At 38.9% G+C, this 14,910-nt stretch overlaps 1 protein-coding gene and 1 pseudogene across 1 annotated transcript; both read left to right on the top strand.

Moving 5' to 3' along the window:
• Positions 1–226: 226 nt before the first annotated feature.
• On the top strand, positions 227–3,808 carry Rup2 (urinary protein 2). Its single transcript, NM_001034950.4, has 4 exons — positions 227–324; positions 1,150–1,266; positions 1,721–1,874; positions 3,640–3,808. The coding sequence occupies exons 1-3, from the start codon at positions 264–266 to the stop codon at positions 1,846–1,848; spliced, it is 306 nt and encodes a 101-aa protein (NP_001030122.2). The 5' UTR covers positions 227–263; the 3' UTR covers positions 1,849–1,874; positions 3,640–3,808.
• Positions 3,809–13,344: 9,536 nt separating this feature from the next.
• LOC120094428 (U6 spliceosomal RNA) lies at positions 13,345–13,439 on the top strand (annotated as a pseudogene).
• The last annotated feature ends 1,471 nt before the right edge of the window (positions 13,440–14,910 follow it).

The raw sequence follows: 14,910 nt of genomic DNA, 5'->3' as shown, positions 1-14,910 counted from the left end.
GAAGGGGAATATTATTAACTCTTACGCAGTTTTCCTTGAATTTGTTTTCCCTAAATGGAAGTTTTACAGATGATAATTTTAGCATCACAAAGTTAATAAAAATCTGTGCTCCCCTCTGGCTGTATGCTCAGTCCATTTCCTGGTATCCCATTGGCTGCTCATCATAACCTAGGTTACAATATTAACCTGCCTTCCTGATATGGGTCCTGTGTACTCTGTCTTCTTCTCTGCTGATTTCTGGTTTGAAGATCAATCTCACTGCAATGGGAAAGCCTATCTTGCTGCTCCCACTGGGCCTGTCTTTGCTCATGAGCTCCCTGCTAGGTAAGGTACTGGCAGATGGTAGTGGTTGCCACTGTTAGGCAGACACACGGATTCTACAGTTTAGGGGATGTGATTAGCATGAAATAGGATAACATTAGAACTGACCCTGCTTCCTTCTGATATCTATATCCACTTCTTCCCCTTGCTTCATCTCTTCTCACTCAAAGATACTTTCCTTTCCTTCTCTTCATACTTTCTCCTGCTCCATGTCACCATCTCTCTCTCTTTCTCCTTTCCACCTCTCTTCATGTCTGTTCTCTGGAGTGCTTAAGCATGTTCAGTTCCTCAAGTTTACATGCATATTGGCTTATATTTGGATTGTAAGTAGGAAAGGAAATTCATTACCAGGATGAAAACAGTAAAAATATTGATTCATCCAATCCAGTATGATAGAATACTAACTTTAAAAATGGATTCCTGTGAGGATTTCCTGTATCAGAGATGCTTCCCTTTGTTGTTTGTGCATTGAATACAATACTGTCTGATAATGTCAGACTCTTGTCCCTTTCTGCCATCTCTCTCTCTCTCTTAGATGCACTAGAATCATAATGCTGTGTGGCACTTTAGGGACCCCACACCAGAACTCCTATTTTTCATTCTGATAACTTGGTCTATTCTCATGGTATGAGGTTGCATCGATTTTCCAACTTACTTTTTTTGTAGATTCCTGTGGTCATGAACCTTCATGAATGTGTTATCTCAGCATACAGCCAGCTCTTTTACTGGCTACTGCTTATTTATTTACCAGAGTCCCAAACTCAGCTCCAATTGGTGCTTGAGTTTGGAGCCTGAATGAAACCCTTATATTGGCTTTTGCCTTTTCAGCTTTGCAGTGCTTCAGATGTGAAAGCCTCGATTCTACAGGACTTTGTCGTGTTGGAAGACGTATATGTCAGACTTATCCTGATGAGATTTGTGCCTGGGTTGTAGTAACCACTCGAGGTATGTAAGCTCTGGGAGCTCTGAACGTAATCTTGCTTGCCCTAGAGCATTGAACCCATCTCCACGATGCTGATGGCAAATGCAGAAACTGAAGGAAGATGTCTTTGCTGGTAAAAGTATGAGGGAAAAGTTCTTTTCCTTCTCTTAATGGCTCCCACTGACTGATAGTCAGACCAACAAAGACATGATGAAAAAAATGTTATGAAAGATGTCTAGGTGATCCTTAGGCAAATTCAGGGTTAATATAGTCTAGTATGATAGGAATTGGATTTTAAAATTCCATTCAGCACTCTTGGAAATGAAGTCCCACCAGTGGGTTAGATTAATGGTTGAGGCATCGTGTCCCAGTGAGCCCACTTCAGTTATGGTTGTATTTCTATTGTACTTTCCATCTGACTCTTCAATGACTCATCAACTCTTTCCACTGATATTCACATTCTTCTTTCTTCTACAGATGGAAAATTTGTATATGGAAACCAGAGCTGTGCTGAGTGCATCGGTACGACTGTTGAGCATGGAAGTCTTATAATATCAACAAACTGTTGCTCAGCCACCCCTTTCTGCAATATGGTACATCCCTGATACTTAATTGTATGGAAGGATTTTAGGTGAGTCCATACTCCTTCCCTGTGCTCCTGTAACCTCATAGCCCTGGTCAGCATGAATTGCAGATGTTTCAAGAGTTCAACAGACTGGAGTGATGTTCTCTGCTTCCCACTAGCCCTGGCACTCCCTCATTCTCACATCATGGTTTCCTTCCATTTTCCCCTCTGTCCCTCCAACAAAATAGATAAATGGCACAAGTTGCTTCTTCTACACTCTCTGCACTGATTTAACAAACACCTTCTGTCTGTTGAATGCAGCACTGGGCACTGAGCACTGATTTTTGAAAAGTATTGAAAGAGAGAGTCCAGTCCTGAGACCAGTCTTCTATGAAGATTCTGTATCTGACAGGGTGGCCAGATAACTATAACTTCCCTTTCTTCATTCTAAGCCATACACTGAGGAGGATATATTAGGAAGTGTTTGATTCCTGTGACTTTAACAAACTGCTGTTTGAGAGAAAGAATTTATTAAGGTCATTATTTGAGATAGTTTTACCTTATTATGTTAGGCTATATTGGAACAGAGATGTTCAACTCTTGGCTTTCCGGGAGCAGGGTAAAATAGGAAGGGAACAGGACAAGTTTCAACCACTATGGGTTGACCCTAAGTGCCTTATTTCCATGAGGCAAGATATATATCTATCAATAATCTATTCAATTTTCAAGTGCATTATTAGGTCAGAGATACCTACCGCATCTCTGGAAACGATCTCACAGACACAGACAGATTTTAATGTGATAGATCAGACATTCTCAGTTTCATGTACTGACTAGAGTCAGATACCACAGGCTGAGAGTGCTTCTTTTCCAGTGTTCATTTCCCCAGTGTGGTCACATGGCCATGTGCTTCTTTATTCTTCAAGAAATTTCTAATTTTTAGCTTTACTCCTACTAATTCCATAGATTTTGAAGTTCTATTTCGAATTTTTTACTTTTATATTTGTACCTGTATGTTTACATTTTTGGACAACCTAAACAGTGCAGACAATACTGTAAACAATTTCTAGGAATCCCATTCCATTCTGCCAAGACATTGCTTTGTAATATGTTATACAGGTGAAGGCACATACAAGATAGAACAAAGTATATCATTGGACTAGAAGGAAAGATGAATGGCAGAAAAGTTTCATAGAGAGGAGAAGACTGGTGTGAGGCATGAGAAGAAGCAGCAGAGAGAACATGGAGGCTGATGTTGAGATTCCTCTCTGCATATTTACAGGGTGTTAGGAATATACTTAAGGGATGGATGTATACAGGGCTTTTTATGTCTAGGTGGGCAATGTTTTCAATCCTATCAATTTCGTTAGAGGTTATGGTGTTGTGTGTTCTTTCATGTGGTGATTTAACTTCAAGAGCGTATGTGGTGGCTGGTGACACTAGGCTGCCATGGAATTGGGATATATATTTTGGGCATGGTTGCAACCTGCCTTGGGAACTAAATGAGTAGAGAGATTGTTACGAGTCTCAGAGAGAAGTCATCAGCACTGTCATATGTGATAGAGCAAATCAGGTTAGAGGCTTTGCTGACTGAGATGAGGATATCTACCAAATATCTTGGGGCACTGTGGTGTAGGATCTAGTGCGGGGTAAAAGACAGTATCAGTTTTTATAATTTTATAGCAACTTAGCTTGCTTACTCTATTTCGTATACAGTATACATTTGATGCCTTCTAAATTTTTGAGTAGGTCATAATAACTTTTTATTTATTATAAATTTTAAAGTCATATATTTACAAACAGTGACATCATTTTAACGCTCTTTTTTCAGTGCTCTTTATTGAGTCTTGACAGTGGAGCATGCCAGAAAGAATAATCTACTGACCATGTCTGGACAACTCACTATGATTTCTACATCGTGTTTTCTGACTACATGTATATCATATGTTCTTGGGTGATCTGTAATAAATTGAAAGCCTTACATATTTTAATTTGAACTATATGCTGTTTAAATTATTTTTTGAACTTAATTTATTTATTTACATCCAAACTGTTGCCATTCCTCCTTGTACCCCCTTCAGGTTTCTTCACCTTATCCACTTTCTTCTGTACTTCAGAGAAAATGTTCCCCCAAATCATGGCAACCCTTACTCTGCGACATCAAGTCTCTACATGATTAGGTACATCCCCTTACACTGAGGCCAGGCAAGAGGATAAGTCTTCTGCTACATATTTCCCAGGAGCCTCAGAATAGCCCATGTTTGGTCTTTGGTGGGGGTATAGTCTGTAGCAGTATCCGGGATCCAGGTTAGTTGACACAGTTTCACTTCCTATTGGGGTTGCCATTCCCTATGGCCCCTTAAATCTTTTTCCTAGTTCTTCCATAGGGGTTGCTGACCTCAGACCATTGGTTGGCTATAAGTTTCTCCATATGTCTTAGTCAGGCAGATGTACAACCTATCAAAGGACAGCCATGCTAGGCTCCAAAATTGCATGTAGGACCAGTCATAGACAAGCCATTCCTTCACTCTTGGGTCCATTTCTGTCCCTGCATTTCCCATTGATAGGAACAATTCTGGGCCCAAAAATTTGAAAGTGGGTTGGTGTTCCCATCCCTCTACTGGGGGCCCCTTTTAATTACAGGAGGTGGACTCTTCATTATGGACTCTCCATCTCCCTTTGTTGGGTATTTTGGCTAAGGTAACCCACATTGATTCCTGGATGCCTTTTACATCCCAAGTCTCTGGAACAATCTAGAGGTTCTTCCAACTCACCATCCCTACCCATGGCAGCTATATATTTCCATTCATTCTCCTGACCCTCTGGGCTTCTCTGCGCTCTCTCCAATACATGATCCTGTGCCCCACTTTCCACTCAGGTATTTTTCTCCATCTGCATCCCATGAGTATTGTGTTCCCCTTTCCAAGTGGCATTGAAGCACCCTCACTTGGGCCTTTCTTCTTGAAAATCTTCTTTCAATCTCTGGGTTGTGTGATAGGTCTCCTGCACTTTTTGGCTAATATCTACTTATTAGTGTGTACATACCATGCATGTCCTTTTGTATAGCTCATTCAGGATGATATTTTCTAGATCCATCGCTTTGCCTGAAAATTCATGATATTCTCATTTTTAATAGCTGAATGGTAATCCATATTGTAAATGAACCAACCACATTTTCTGTATCCATTCTTTGGTTGGGGTACAACTGGGTTGTTTCCAGTTAGTGGCTATTATGAATAAGGCTGTGTTGACATAGTGAAACACATGTTTTTGTGGTAGGGTGGAGCATTGTTTCAGTATATGCCCAGGAGTGGTATAGCTGGGTTTTGAGATAGAACTATTTACAATTTTCTCAGGAAAGGCCAGCTTAATTTTCAGTTGTTGTACCAACTCACAATTCCACCAGCAGGGGAGGAGTACTCCTCTTTCTTCATATTCTCACCAGCATATGCTGTCACCTGAGATTTTGGTCTTTCCCATTTTAATTGGTGTAAAATGGGATTTCAGGGTTGCTTTGATTTGCGGTTCCCTGATGACATGTCTGATGTTGAACATTACTTTAAGTGCTTCTCAGCCATTTAAAAATTCAATTTAAACATTTTCACATTTATTAATATATGGATGGGTGTCAGCCTCTGTGTTTGTGTTCATATTATTCACATTCAATGACAGATTTATGTTCTAAACAACTTATGAGCTCCATGATCTCTTTGTACCACATTGGGTCTGAAATTTGAAGTTGGTTGTCTGGCTTGGCACTCAGTCCCTTATATCCTGAGTCGTCTCTGCTTTCAAATGTTAAAATCAGATAATTAGGTAGTTGTTGGGTTGCCTAGTATTCCTGGTTTTTTTCTGTCAAGCCTAATGACAGGACCTATATTCCTGGCACCCAAATTATAGAAGATGAGGATAGATTACTACAGATTTACATCTGGTCTTCCCAAAATGTTCATTGCAGTGTGTTACACACACACACACACACACACACACACACACACACAGACACACACACACACACACACACACACACACGGACTGTAATGTGCCTTTGGTGTCAAAAAATCATGCCCTCATTGTCATGCTTTCCCAAACTTTTTAATTTCCTTGTTTCCATATTATAGAGTTCTATTTTTTTATTTCTGTTGTTGCTTTTTAAATATCCCACCCGGGTTTTTTTTATACAGTTTATTAGAAGTGACACCAACATAGTGAAGCAGATGTTGTTGAGGTGTTACACGTTTACAATGGAAAGTCTAGCACTTGGGAGAGGAAGGCTGCTGAAAGAGGAATTCTTCAGTCTCAGCTACAAAGAGTTCAATGCCAGCCTGAAATATATGATACACCATCTGAGAGAGAGGGGGGGGGAGGGAGAGTGAGGGAGAGAGAGTTTGTGTGAAGGGGCAAATGATGTTCCAATTTGGAAGCTTCCATATCTGCTCCTAGAGTAAAAGATTTCTGTCTGAAGTTTCACAAGAATCTTACCAAAGCACTTAGATATATTTTTCAATTCTTACAGTACATCTATACCTCTTATACTGTCTCCTTTCTTCCTGCTGACATTGGACTTTAACACATGACCTCAATCTTGATAGAGAAGCTTTCTACTATTGACTTGAATTCTAACCCCAAGAGACAGGGTTTGATTTACTGGTTTTTGTGTGTTTCTTGGGAATCAAACTACATGTAGGCAAACACTTTGCTCCCCGAGCTGCATTCCAAGCCCAATAAGTGTCACTGCTGTGTTTTTACAATATTCTCATAGGTCAGCTTGAGATTGTCATATCTTACTACATGCATGTGCATTCTTCATATTTTTGAACATTATTTTATTTTGTGATTTCTACACAATTTATACAGATCCTACATTAAGGATATTTTGATTATTATAAACTTGGTATGATTACAAGAAAAAATTCTGTAAATATTTCTGAGAACCAGATAGTCCCCCAAATAAAGGGGTACAATTTGAACTTTTGACTTCTTGTTGTTCAATGTGATTCACATTAGGTAAAAACTTGTATTGGGTACCTTTCTATATTTTATATCCTGCCATATTACCACACACCAGACAAAAACACCTTTAGGAAGGAAAGGTTTCCTTTGGTTTACTACTAAAGGGTGTATTGCCCCTTCTGGCAGGATATGCGTGGTGGCTGGAATGTGTAGTAATATTCATATACTGTTCATAGTCAGGAAGCACAAAAATGGATGCCAGTGCTCAGATTTCTTGTTTGCTTTATTATTCATTTTCTGTTCATACCAAAAAGCCAGCACATGGCCGAGAGTTGGGTATATTTCAAGTGTACTTCCTTCATTAAATATGTATGGAAATTCCCTCCTACACTGTATGAGGGTGCTATAAGTGTATTTATAAAGTATTTCTAAATCTTGTCAAGTTTAAAACGAGGATTAACCATCATAAAACAGTACATAAATTATGTACTTTTCGAATGGCCAAAAAGCACCTGAAGAAATGTCCAACATTATTATTCATCAGGGAAATGGCCGTCAGAATGGCAAAAATTAAAAATTCAGGTTACAGCAGATGCTGGTGAGGATGTGGAGAAAGAGGAACATTCTTCCATTATTGGTGGGATTGCAAACTGGTAAAATTGGACATTCCACTACCTGAGGGCACAACTATACCTCTCTTGGGCATATACCCGAAAGATGCTCCAAAATACAGCAAAGAAACATGCTCCCCACTATGTTCATAGAAGTCTTATTTATAATAGCCAGAAGCTGGAAACAACCCAGATTCCCTTCAAGAGAGGAATCGATACAAAAAAATGTGGTACATCTACATAATGGAGTACTACTCGGCTATCAAAAACAATGACTTCATGAAATTCATAGGCAAATGGTTGGAACTACAAAATATCCTAAGTGACATTACTGAATAAAAGAAAAATACACTTGGTATGCACTCATTGATAAGTGGATATTAGCCATAAATCTTGAATTACCCAAGATGCAATCCACAGGCACAGAAAGCTGTAGAAGTTGGATGACCAAAATGCGGATGCTCCCACTCCTTCTTAAAGGGGGGAAAATCCATAGAAGGGGATATGGAAGCATAGTTTAGAGCATCGACTCAAGGAATGGCTCTTCAGAGCCTGACCTTCAGGTGGCCCATATATATATATATATATATATATATATATATATATATATATATATATATATATGCCTTTACACATATATATATATACAGCCATCAAAACTAAATAAGATTGATGAATCTAGAAAATGCATGCTGAGAGGGACCAGATATAGATCTCTCCTGAGAGACACATCCAGAGCATGTCCAGGGCAGAGGTCAAAGCTAGTAGCAAACCACTGAACTGAGAATAGGACCCCAATGAGGGGGAATTAGAGGAAGTATTGAAAGGGTTGAAGGAGCTTGCAACCCCATAAAAACAACAATGCCAACAAACCAGAGCTTCCAGGAATTAAATCACTAGGGAAAAAGTATACATGAACTGATCCAGGGCTCCAACCTCATATGTAGCAGAGAATAGACTTGTTGGGTCAGCAGGGGAAAGGGAAGCACTTGTTCCTTCCAAGGTTGGATCCCCAGTGCAGAGGAGTATGGAGGTGGCTATAAGGGGGGGGTTGTATAGGGGGAATACCCGTCTGGGGGAAGGGCAGGGAAGGGTATGTTGGTTTATGGACAGGAAACCGGGAAGTGGAATAACCTTTGAAATGTAAGTAATGAAATATGTCGAATGAAAAGTTGCAAAAAATACGTCCTTTTCCTTGACTAGCAATGAATACTTTTTGACATGAGTAGATGTAGTGACCTAGATTACAGTCAATTGTACAGTATTTTTTAATTAATTAATTAATTTATTATTATTGGATATATTTCTCTACTTACATTTCAAATGTTATTCCTTTTCCCGGTTTCTTTTTCTCCATAAGCCCCCTATACCTTCACCCTTCCCAAAAAGGGTGTTCCCACCCATTAACTACCCCTTACAACTCCACCCAACATTCCCCTGCACTAGAGGTCCAACCTTGGCAGGACCAAGTTCTTCCCCTTCCACTGATGCTCCAACAAGGCTATTCTCTGTTATATATGCAGTTGGATCCGTTGGTCAGTACATGTATAGTCTTTCCCTAGTGGTTTTGTTCCTGGAAGTTCTGGTTGGTTGGCATTGTTTTTCTTATGAGGTTGCAAGGCCTTTCAGCTCTTTCAATCATTTCTCTAATTTCTCCAGTGGGGTTTGCTGCTAGTGTTCATCTCTGTATTTGATATGCTCTGGTTGTGTCTTTCAGGAGAAATCTATACCCAGTTCCTGTCAGCATGCACTTCTTAGCTTCATCAAATATATCTAGTTTTGGTGGCTGCATACATATGGGCCACTTGTTGGGCAGGCTCTGAATGCCCTTTTCTAAAGTCTCTGCTCTATCCTTTGCCTCCATATTTCCTACTATGGATATTTTTGTTCCCCCTTTTCAGAAGGAGTAGATGTGTCCACATTCGTTTTCCTTCATCAGGAGCCTGTGGATTACAACTTGGATAATTCAAGATTTTGGGCTAATATCCACTTATCAATGTGTACATACAATATGTGTTTTTCCGTGATTAGGTTACTTGACTCAGGATGATGTTTTCTAACTTCATTCCATTTGCCTATGAATTTCATGAAGTCATTGTTTTTGATGGTTGTGTAGTACTTATCGTGTAGATATACCACATTTTCTGAATCTATCCCTCTGTTGAAGGGCATCTGGGTACTTTTTAGCTTCTGTTATTATAAAGAATTCTGACACGGACATAGCTTTAATCATAATAGACAAAAATGTCGCTCAGCAGAAGAATAGATGGCAAAAATGTTCATTTACACAATGGACTACTCAGCTATTAAAAATGAGGTCATCATGACATTTGCAGGCAAATGGATGGAAGTAAAAAAAAAGCCCATCTTGATTAGAATAACCCAAATCAAAGGTACATGAATTTTATGTACTCATAAGTATAAATAAGTCATAAACTACAGAATATTCACACTACAATCCATATGCCCAAAGATAAATAACAAGCAGGACTGATGGTAGGATGCTTGAATCTCACTCAGAAAGTGATACAAAATTGTCATCAGAGGTGGATGGTGGAAGGAATATGTGTTGGAGAGAAGATGAGAACTGGCATATATGAGGTATCACGTATATAGAAGATAAACTGATTGGTCCTCTTGCAGGTTCCCCAATAACTGGAGCAGGGGCTCCTGATTCTGTTGCTTGTCTGAGTATCCTATTCCCCGTTTGAGCTGTTTTTTTGTGCCTCAGTGAGAGCAAATGTGCTTAGTCTTGATGTGTCTTGAGGTGAAAGTGTGGGTTAGTACCCAAGGCAGATGTACACTCTTCTCAGTGCTGAGGAGGACAAAGGAGGTAGGAGAAGGGATTGAGAGGAGCAAATGTGATCAGGATGGAAAATGAATCAATACACATATTAATGAGAAAAAAAACATTAAAAAACTGCAAGGTTTGCTTCCCAAGGAAGCTGGTTGATTAAGAAGTGATAGAGATAATTAGTCTTCCATGTGTAATTGCTTAAGGTCTGTGATGTGCACATGAGAGTTTCTCCTACTTATATACATACAGAACTTTACACATAGATACTCTGGAAGAAAAGGTGAAAATCTATGTTGATTAAACCTAGATGATCAATGCCTTCATCTAGGTCGCTTCAGTGTTAATGGCGAAGTCTTCCATTTCTTATTCTTATGTTTCAAGGCATGATCTGTATGTAACTTACTAGTTAGGCATGTATACAACACACAAAGACCATGGAAGACTCAGGAACAGGTACATAGGTTCATAGCATTAGAATGATGCAAACACCTTGAAATTCTTACATTTAAAATATTTCTATATATTTAATTTTTTGGAAACAAGGCCCAACATTTACTCTTTTCCAGATCCAACAAATGATATGTCTAGTCCACCCTAGATATCATATCTTTATCACTTTGCACTGTCACCTGCATGTGTTGAAATCCATCAGCCTCTGAAGCCAGGTTTAAGAAATTCCCATCAACCAGACTACTGGATCGCAGCAGAGTTCTTCATATACCTGCAATTGCTTTCTTATAGGTTAACAAAAACTTCTTCCTTTAATAGTTACCATATAATGAAAATGAAAATGTATAGTATTTAGCCTCAGCTTGCCCAAACAAGCTCAGCCTTTAGTGAGAAAACTTGCATCTGAGAGGGAAGACATGAGGTAGAGTTGTAGCAAGATTGCTTCTGCAGAGGTGCTGGTTAGACTTGGTCAGAAAGACAGATGTGACACCCTTTACCATGCTATCATCTCAAGAGAGAGCACACCGTTGAATCTGCCATGAATTCATTGTGGTGCTTCCTTTAGATTTCTGTGGAAGAATCAGAAAATAAGCGAACCCTCCATTCTATCCTATATCCCTGATGTGATAGCAGCATTTCATATCTCAAACATGCTGAAGTTAAGGGTATTCCTTGGAAAGAAGGTTTAGCTAGATAGGGCTTTGAGGAGCAGACAATATAATCGGAGATTAAAATGCCTAAAATTCATCAAATCCATTATCAAGCTAAAAAGAAAAAATATAAATTAGCAGGGCTGCAGAAATTATTCAGATTTTCTTTTAAAGACCATCACTCAAGCCCAGCATCCATGTGGTGGCTGATAATCATCTTTAATTCTAGTTACAGGGAATAAAATGCTCCCTTTTGGACTCTAAATCCAGTATGTATGCATATGTTACGTAAAACATGCTTATAGGTAAAATACCCATATGCATTTAATAATATCTTTTGAAATAACAAAATGTTGTTATGAAAGAAATTAATTAAAAATATTGATCCCTTCTAAGCATACTGGCCTGCAATGTAATTTCAGCTCTCATAAAGCAGAGATAGACAGAGATCTGTGAGTGACTGATAAATCTTTCCTATATAAGAAAGTCCAGTTTACAAAAGGATACAGTATGAATTCTTGTCCCAAGTTTCAAAAAGGAAATAACAGAATTTGCCTGAGGTGAAAAGAATGGTAGGAGGAGAAAGTTAAAACCAATGAAAGTGCCTGGATAGATCTGGAAGCTGATCATGGGCATATTTCTGAAATGTCCCTCCTTTATTCTAATCATTTCTGCAAACACTAGAGAGGAATAATTCTATTCCTCATATCGTAGGACATTCTTGTTCCTATTAAATTACAACAGATTATAGTTTATTTAGATTCAGAAACCAAGCAGTGGAATTAAACTTAATGAGAAAGGCAACTACTTTCTTTGTGGCTAAGACCTATATGTAGATCTAAAACTTGAGAGGGTGCTATACTTAAGAGATTTAGAAGGTTTCCCATCCCCTAATGCTTTTCTCCATCTCAGCTTCTCTAAAGAAGGAATTTCTATGTTTAGTCCCTAGCAGAAAATATAAGAAAAATAAAATGTCTGTAGCTCTAGACAGAAAATGGTCAGGAGTTTGCAGGTTTGGAATAATATCTGAGAATTTCTTTGGTCACTGATGATAATAGGTGCAAAAGTTAATATTAAAAATTACATTTCCCATTACATAACCTAGAAAACCACAGTCTCTACTACAGATGTACAAACAATGCCTCAGCTCCAGACAGAAATAGTCCTCCAAAACAAGAAAACCCTAGACACACTTTCTGCAGAAGTCAGATCTGTATGTGCCCTGATTAAGGAAACTTGTTCTTTCTACATCAATAATTCAAAAGAAATAGGGGGGAAATCTCTGTCAAATAAGACAAAAGTTCAAACCTGACAGGGGATAACTCAAGAATTAGTACAGATCATCTGGTTTGGAAAGATCTTTGGTACCATTTCTCAGTTCGTTTAGGCTCTCTTTGTTCCTATAGTTTCTTTGGCCTTAATCCTGTTTTGCAACGTTGGCTTACTTAATGTTCAAGTACAACTATTTAACAATGAGCATGGACCACATGGTGACCACTGCAGCTTGAAATGTTCCAGCCTATCTACATCACAGATTCTAGATCACATCATAATATTACTTTCAGGTTTGATTATTTACTATGTCTTGTGAGAGTTTCCTTATCCTTCCAGAAAGTTTTGTATTGCCTTGGTAGAGGGTGTGAGTATATACAACTGCTATCTTTGAAAGCAATATAATTCTTTGGGAAAAACTTCACCATAGTGGAATCATACAGTACTATATCTCTGTCTACTCCAACACTGGGATCCCCATAACACACCCCTGTTTTCACCAAGAATAGAGAAGTTACAGATTTATGAACTGAAAGGTGGTTTCAGGAATCTTTAAGCATCTGCTGGCAAGAACGAAAGCACATAATCGAGAGAGGCAATGAGACTAGACCCAGAATGTGGGGAGTTGACAGTTGAGGGCAAAGATCAGTTAATATGAATACAATAGTGACCCTGATTAATTCCCTGTGTAAGTGACTTTCAGGATGAATGGCAAGGACTGATATACCCCACAAGGTGCAGATTCTGTTCAGAATCTGCCATATACAGGAGCATACATTGAAGGATAAGATGGTGTGGTATATGCTTGCCTCAGCCACACATATTCTAAAATTGGAAAGATACATTACGGCCCCTTAACAAAGATGAAACATAAATTTGTGACATGTTTCATGTTTTTGAAGTTAGAAAGTGCATGCTGACAGTAGCTTGTTACAGCTCTTTTCTGAGAGGCTTAGCCAGAGCATGTCAAATACAGAGGCGAATGATAGCAGCAAACCGTTGAACTGAGTATGGGGTCCCCATTGGAGGGATTAGAGAAAGTATTGAAGGAACTGAAGGGGCATACAACCCAATAAAAATAAAAATACCAATATACCAGAGCTCCCAGGGACTAAACCACTACCCAAAGACTATGCATGGACAGGCTCATGGTTCCAGCTGCATATTTAGCAGATGATGGCATTGTTGGGCACCAGTGGAAGGGGAAGCTCTTGGTTCTGCCACAACTGGACCCCACAATGTAGGGGAATGTCAGGGTGGGAGTGGGAAGGGGGAAAACCCTTATAGAAGAAACAGAGGAGGATGGGATAGGGGCCTTATGACTGGGAAACCAGAAAAGGGAATAAGTTTTGAAATGTAAATAAAAAATATCCAATAAAATAAGATGGTATGGCATATTGGAAAAAAATAAAGTATCAGTACATTCCCTAAGGGGAGTGTATGTAAGAGCAAGGCCCATATTGTAAGAGTAAAGCGCATGGGAAGGTAATTAGATAGCAGCCTAATGCTTATTCTGCTATATGGTACCAACACTGCAAAATGACACGTAAGCATTGAAAATTTTCCTCATGGTTTTGTTTCTCAGGACTCAGTGTTCAGTATATGTGACCACAGAGACTCAGAACATGTAGGAGGAAGGGCAAAGGGGCACTTTTCAGGTTTGTTGAACCTTAGAGAACAATGGGAATTAGGATCCTTCTCAACTTATTGGTTTTCCTTTAAAGAAAAACACTATAATAAAGTTGATTGCCTCCTACAATTTGCATGTTGCAAACTAGGGCTAACATAGGTTAAAAGCAGTATGTGGAAAGATAATGTTCATCATGAAACCATTAAGTTGCATTCAATATTACCTATGGCTAATTGTGCAAATATAGAATACAAATGTTTAGATTTTTTAAGTAAACTCCCAAATGTGATGATTCGCCCCCATATCATGTCAGTTTCCTTCTCTCCCTGACTGAACACTTCCTCATTTGGCCCTGAGCCACACTGAGCCCTGAGCTGGATTCCATCAAACAAGTTATTTAACCTCTTTATTGTGTTGTCCTGTGGATATCAATCATTGCTACCAGCATCAGTTAATGACTACAGAGGACTTCTGGACTTCTAATAACAGATCCTGAATACTTGGGGACTGATATTGTGATTTCTAACATATTCTATGAACACCTATTGTCTAACTCCTCATCATGGCCACAGCTGTTTTACCAAAAATGGTCAACCTCAGGGAAAGATGAATGATGTTATAAAATATAATACAGAAGAAAGTGCTGAGCTCCTAATGTCTAGTAAACCACCCATATCACATGAAGGACAATCTAGATAAGAACAGTGACTTTTCCTTTAATGCTAAAGAAGGATCAAAT

Source organism: Rattus norvegicus, chromosome 8 (assembly GCF_036323735.1).
Source record: "Rattus norvegicus strain BN/NHsdMcwi chromosome 8, GRCr8, whole genome shotgun sequence".
Classification (NCBI taxonomy): domain Eukaryota; kingdom Metazoa; phylum Chordata; class Mammalia; order Rodentia; family Muridae; genus Rattus; species Rattus norvegicus.
Note: the sequence above shows the minus strand (reverse complement) of the source record. Positions and strands in the feature narration are given on the sequence as shown.

Bases quoted from the DNA above. Each gene is read 5' to 3' on its own strand.
- Rup2 (NM_001034950.4), top strand. From the start codon at position 264: ATGGGAAAGCCTATCTTGCTGCTCCCACTGGGCCTGTCTTTGCTCATG. The intron at 325-1,149 runs GTAAGGTACTGG...TTGCCTTTTCAG, and splicing joins GCTCATGAGCTCCCTGCTAG to CTTTGCAGTGCTTCAGATGT. The intron at 1,267-1,720 runs GTATGTAAGCTC...TTTCTTCTACAG, and splicing joins GGTTGTAGTAACCACTCGAG to ATGGAAAATTTGTATATGGA.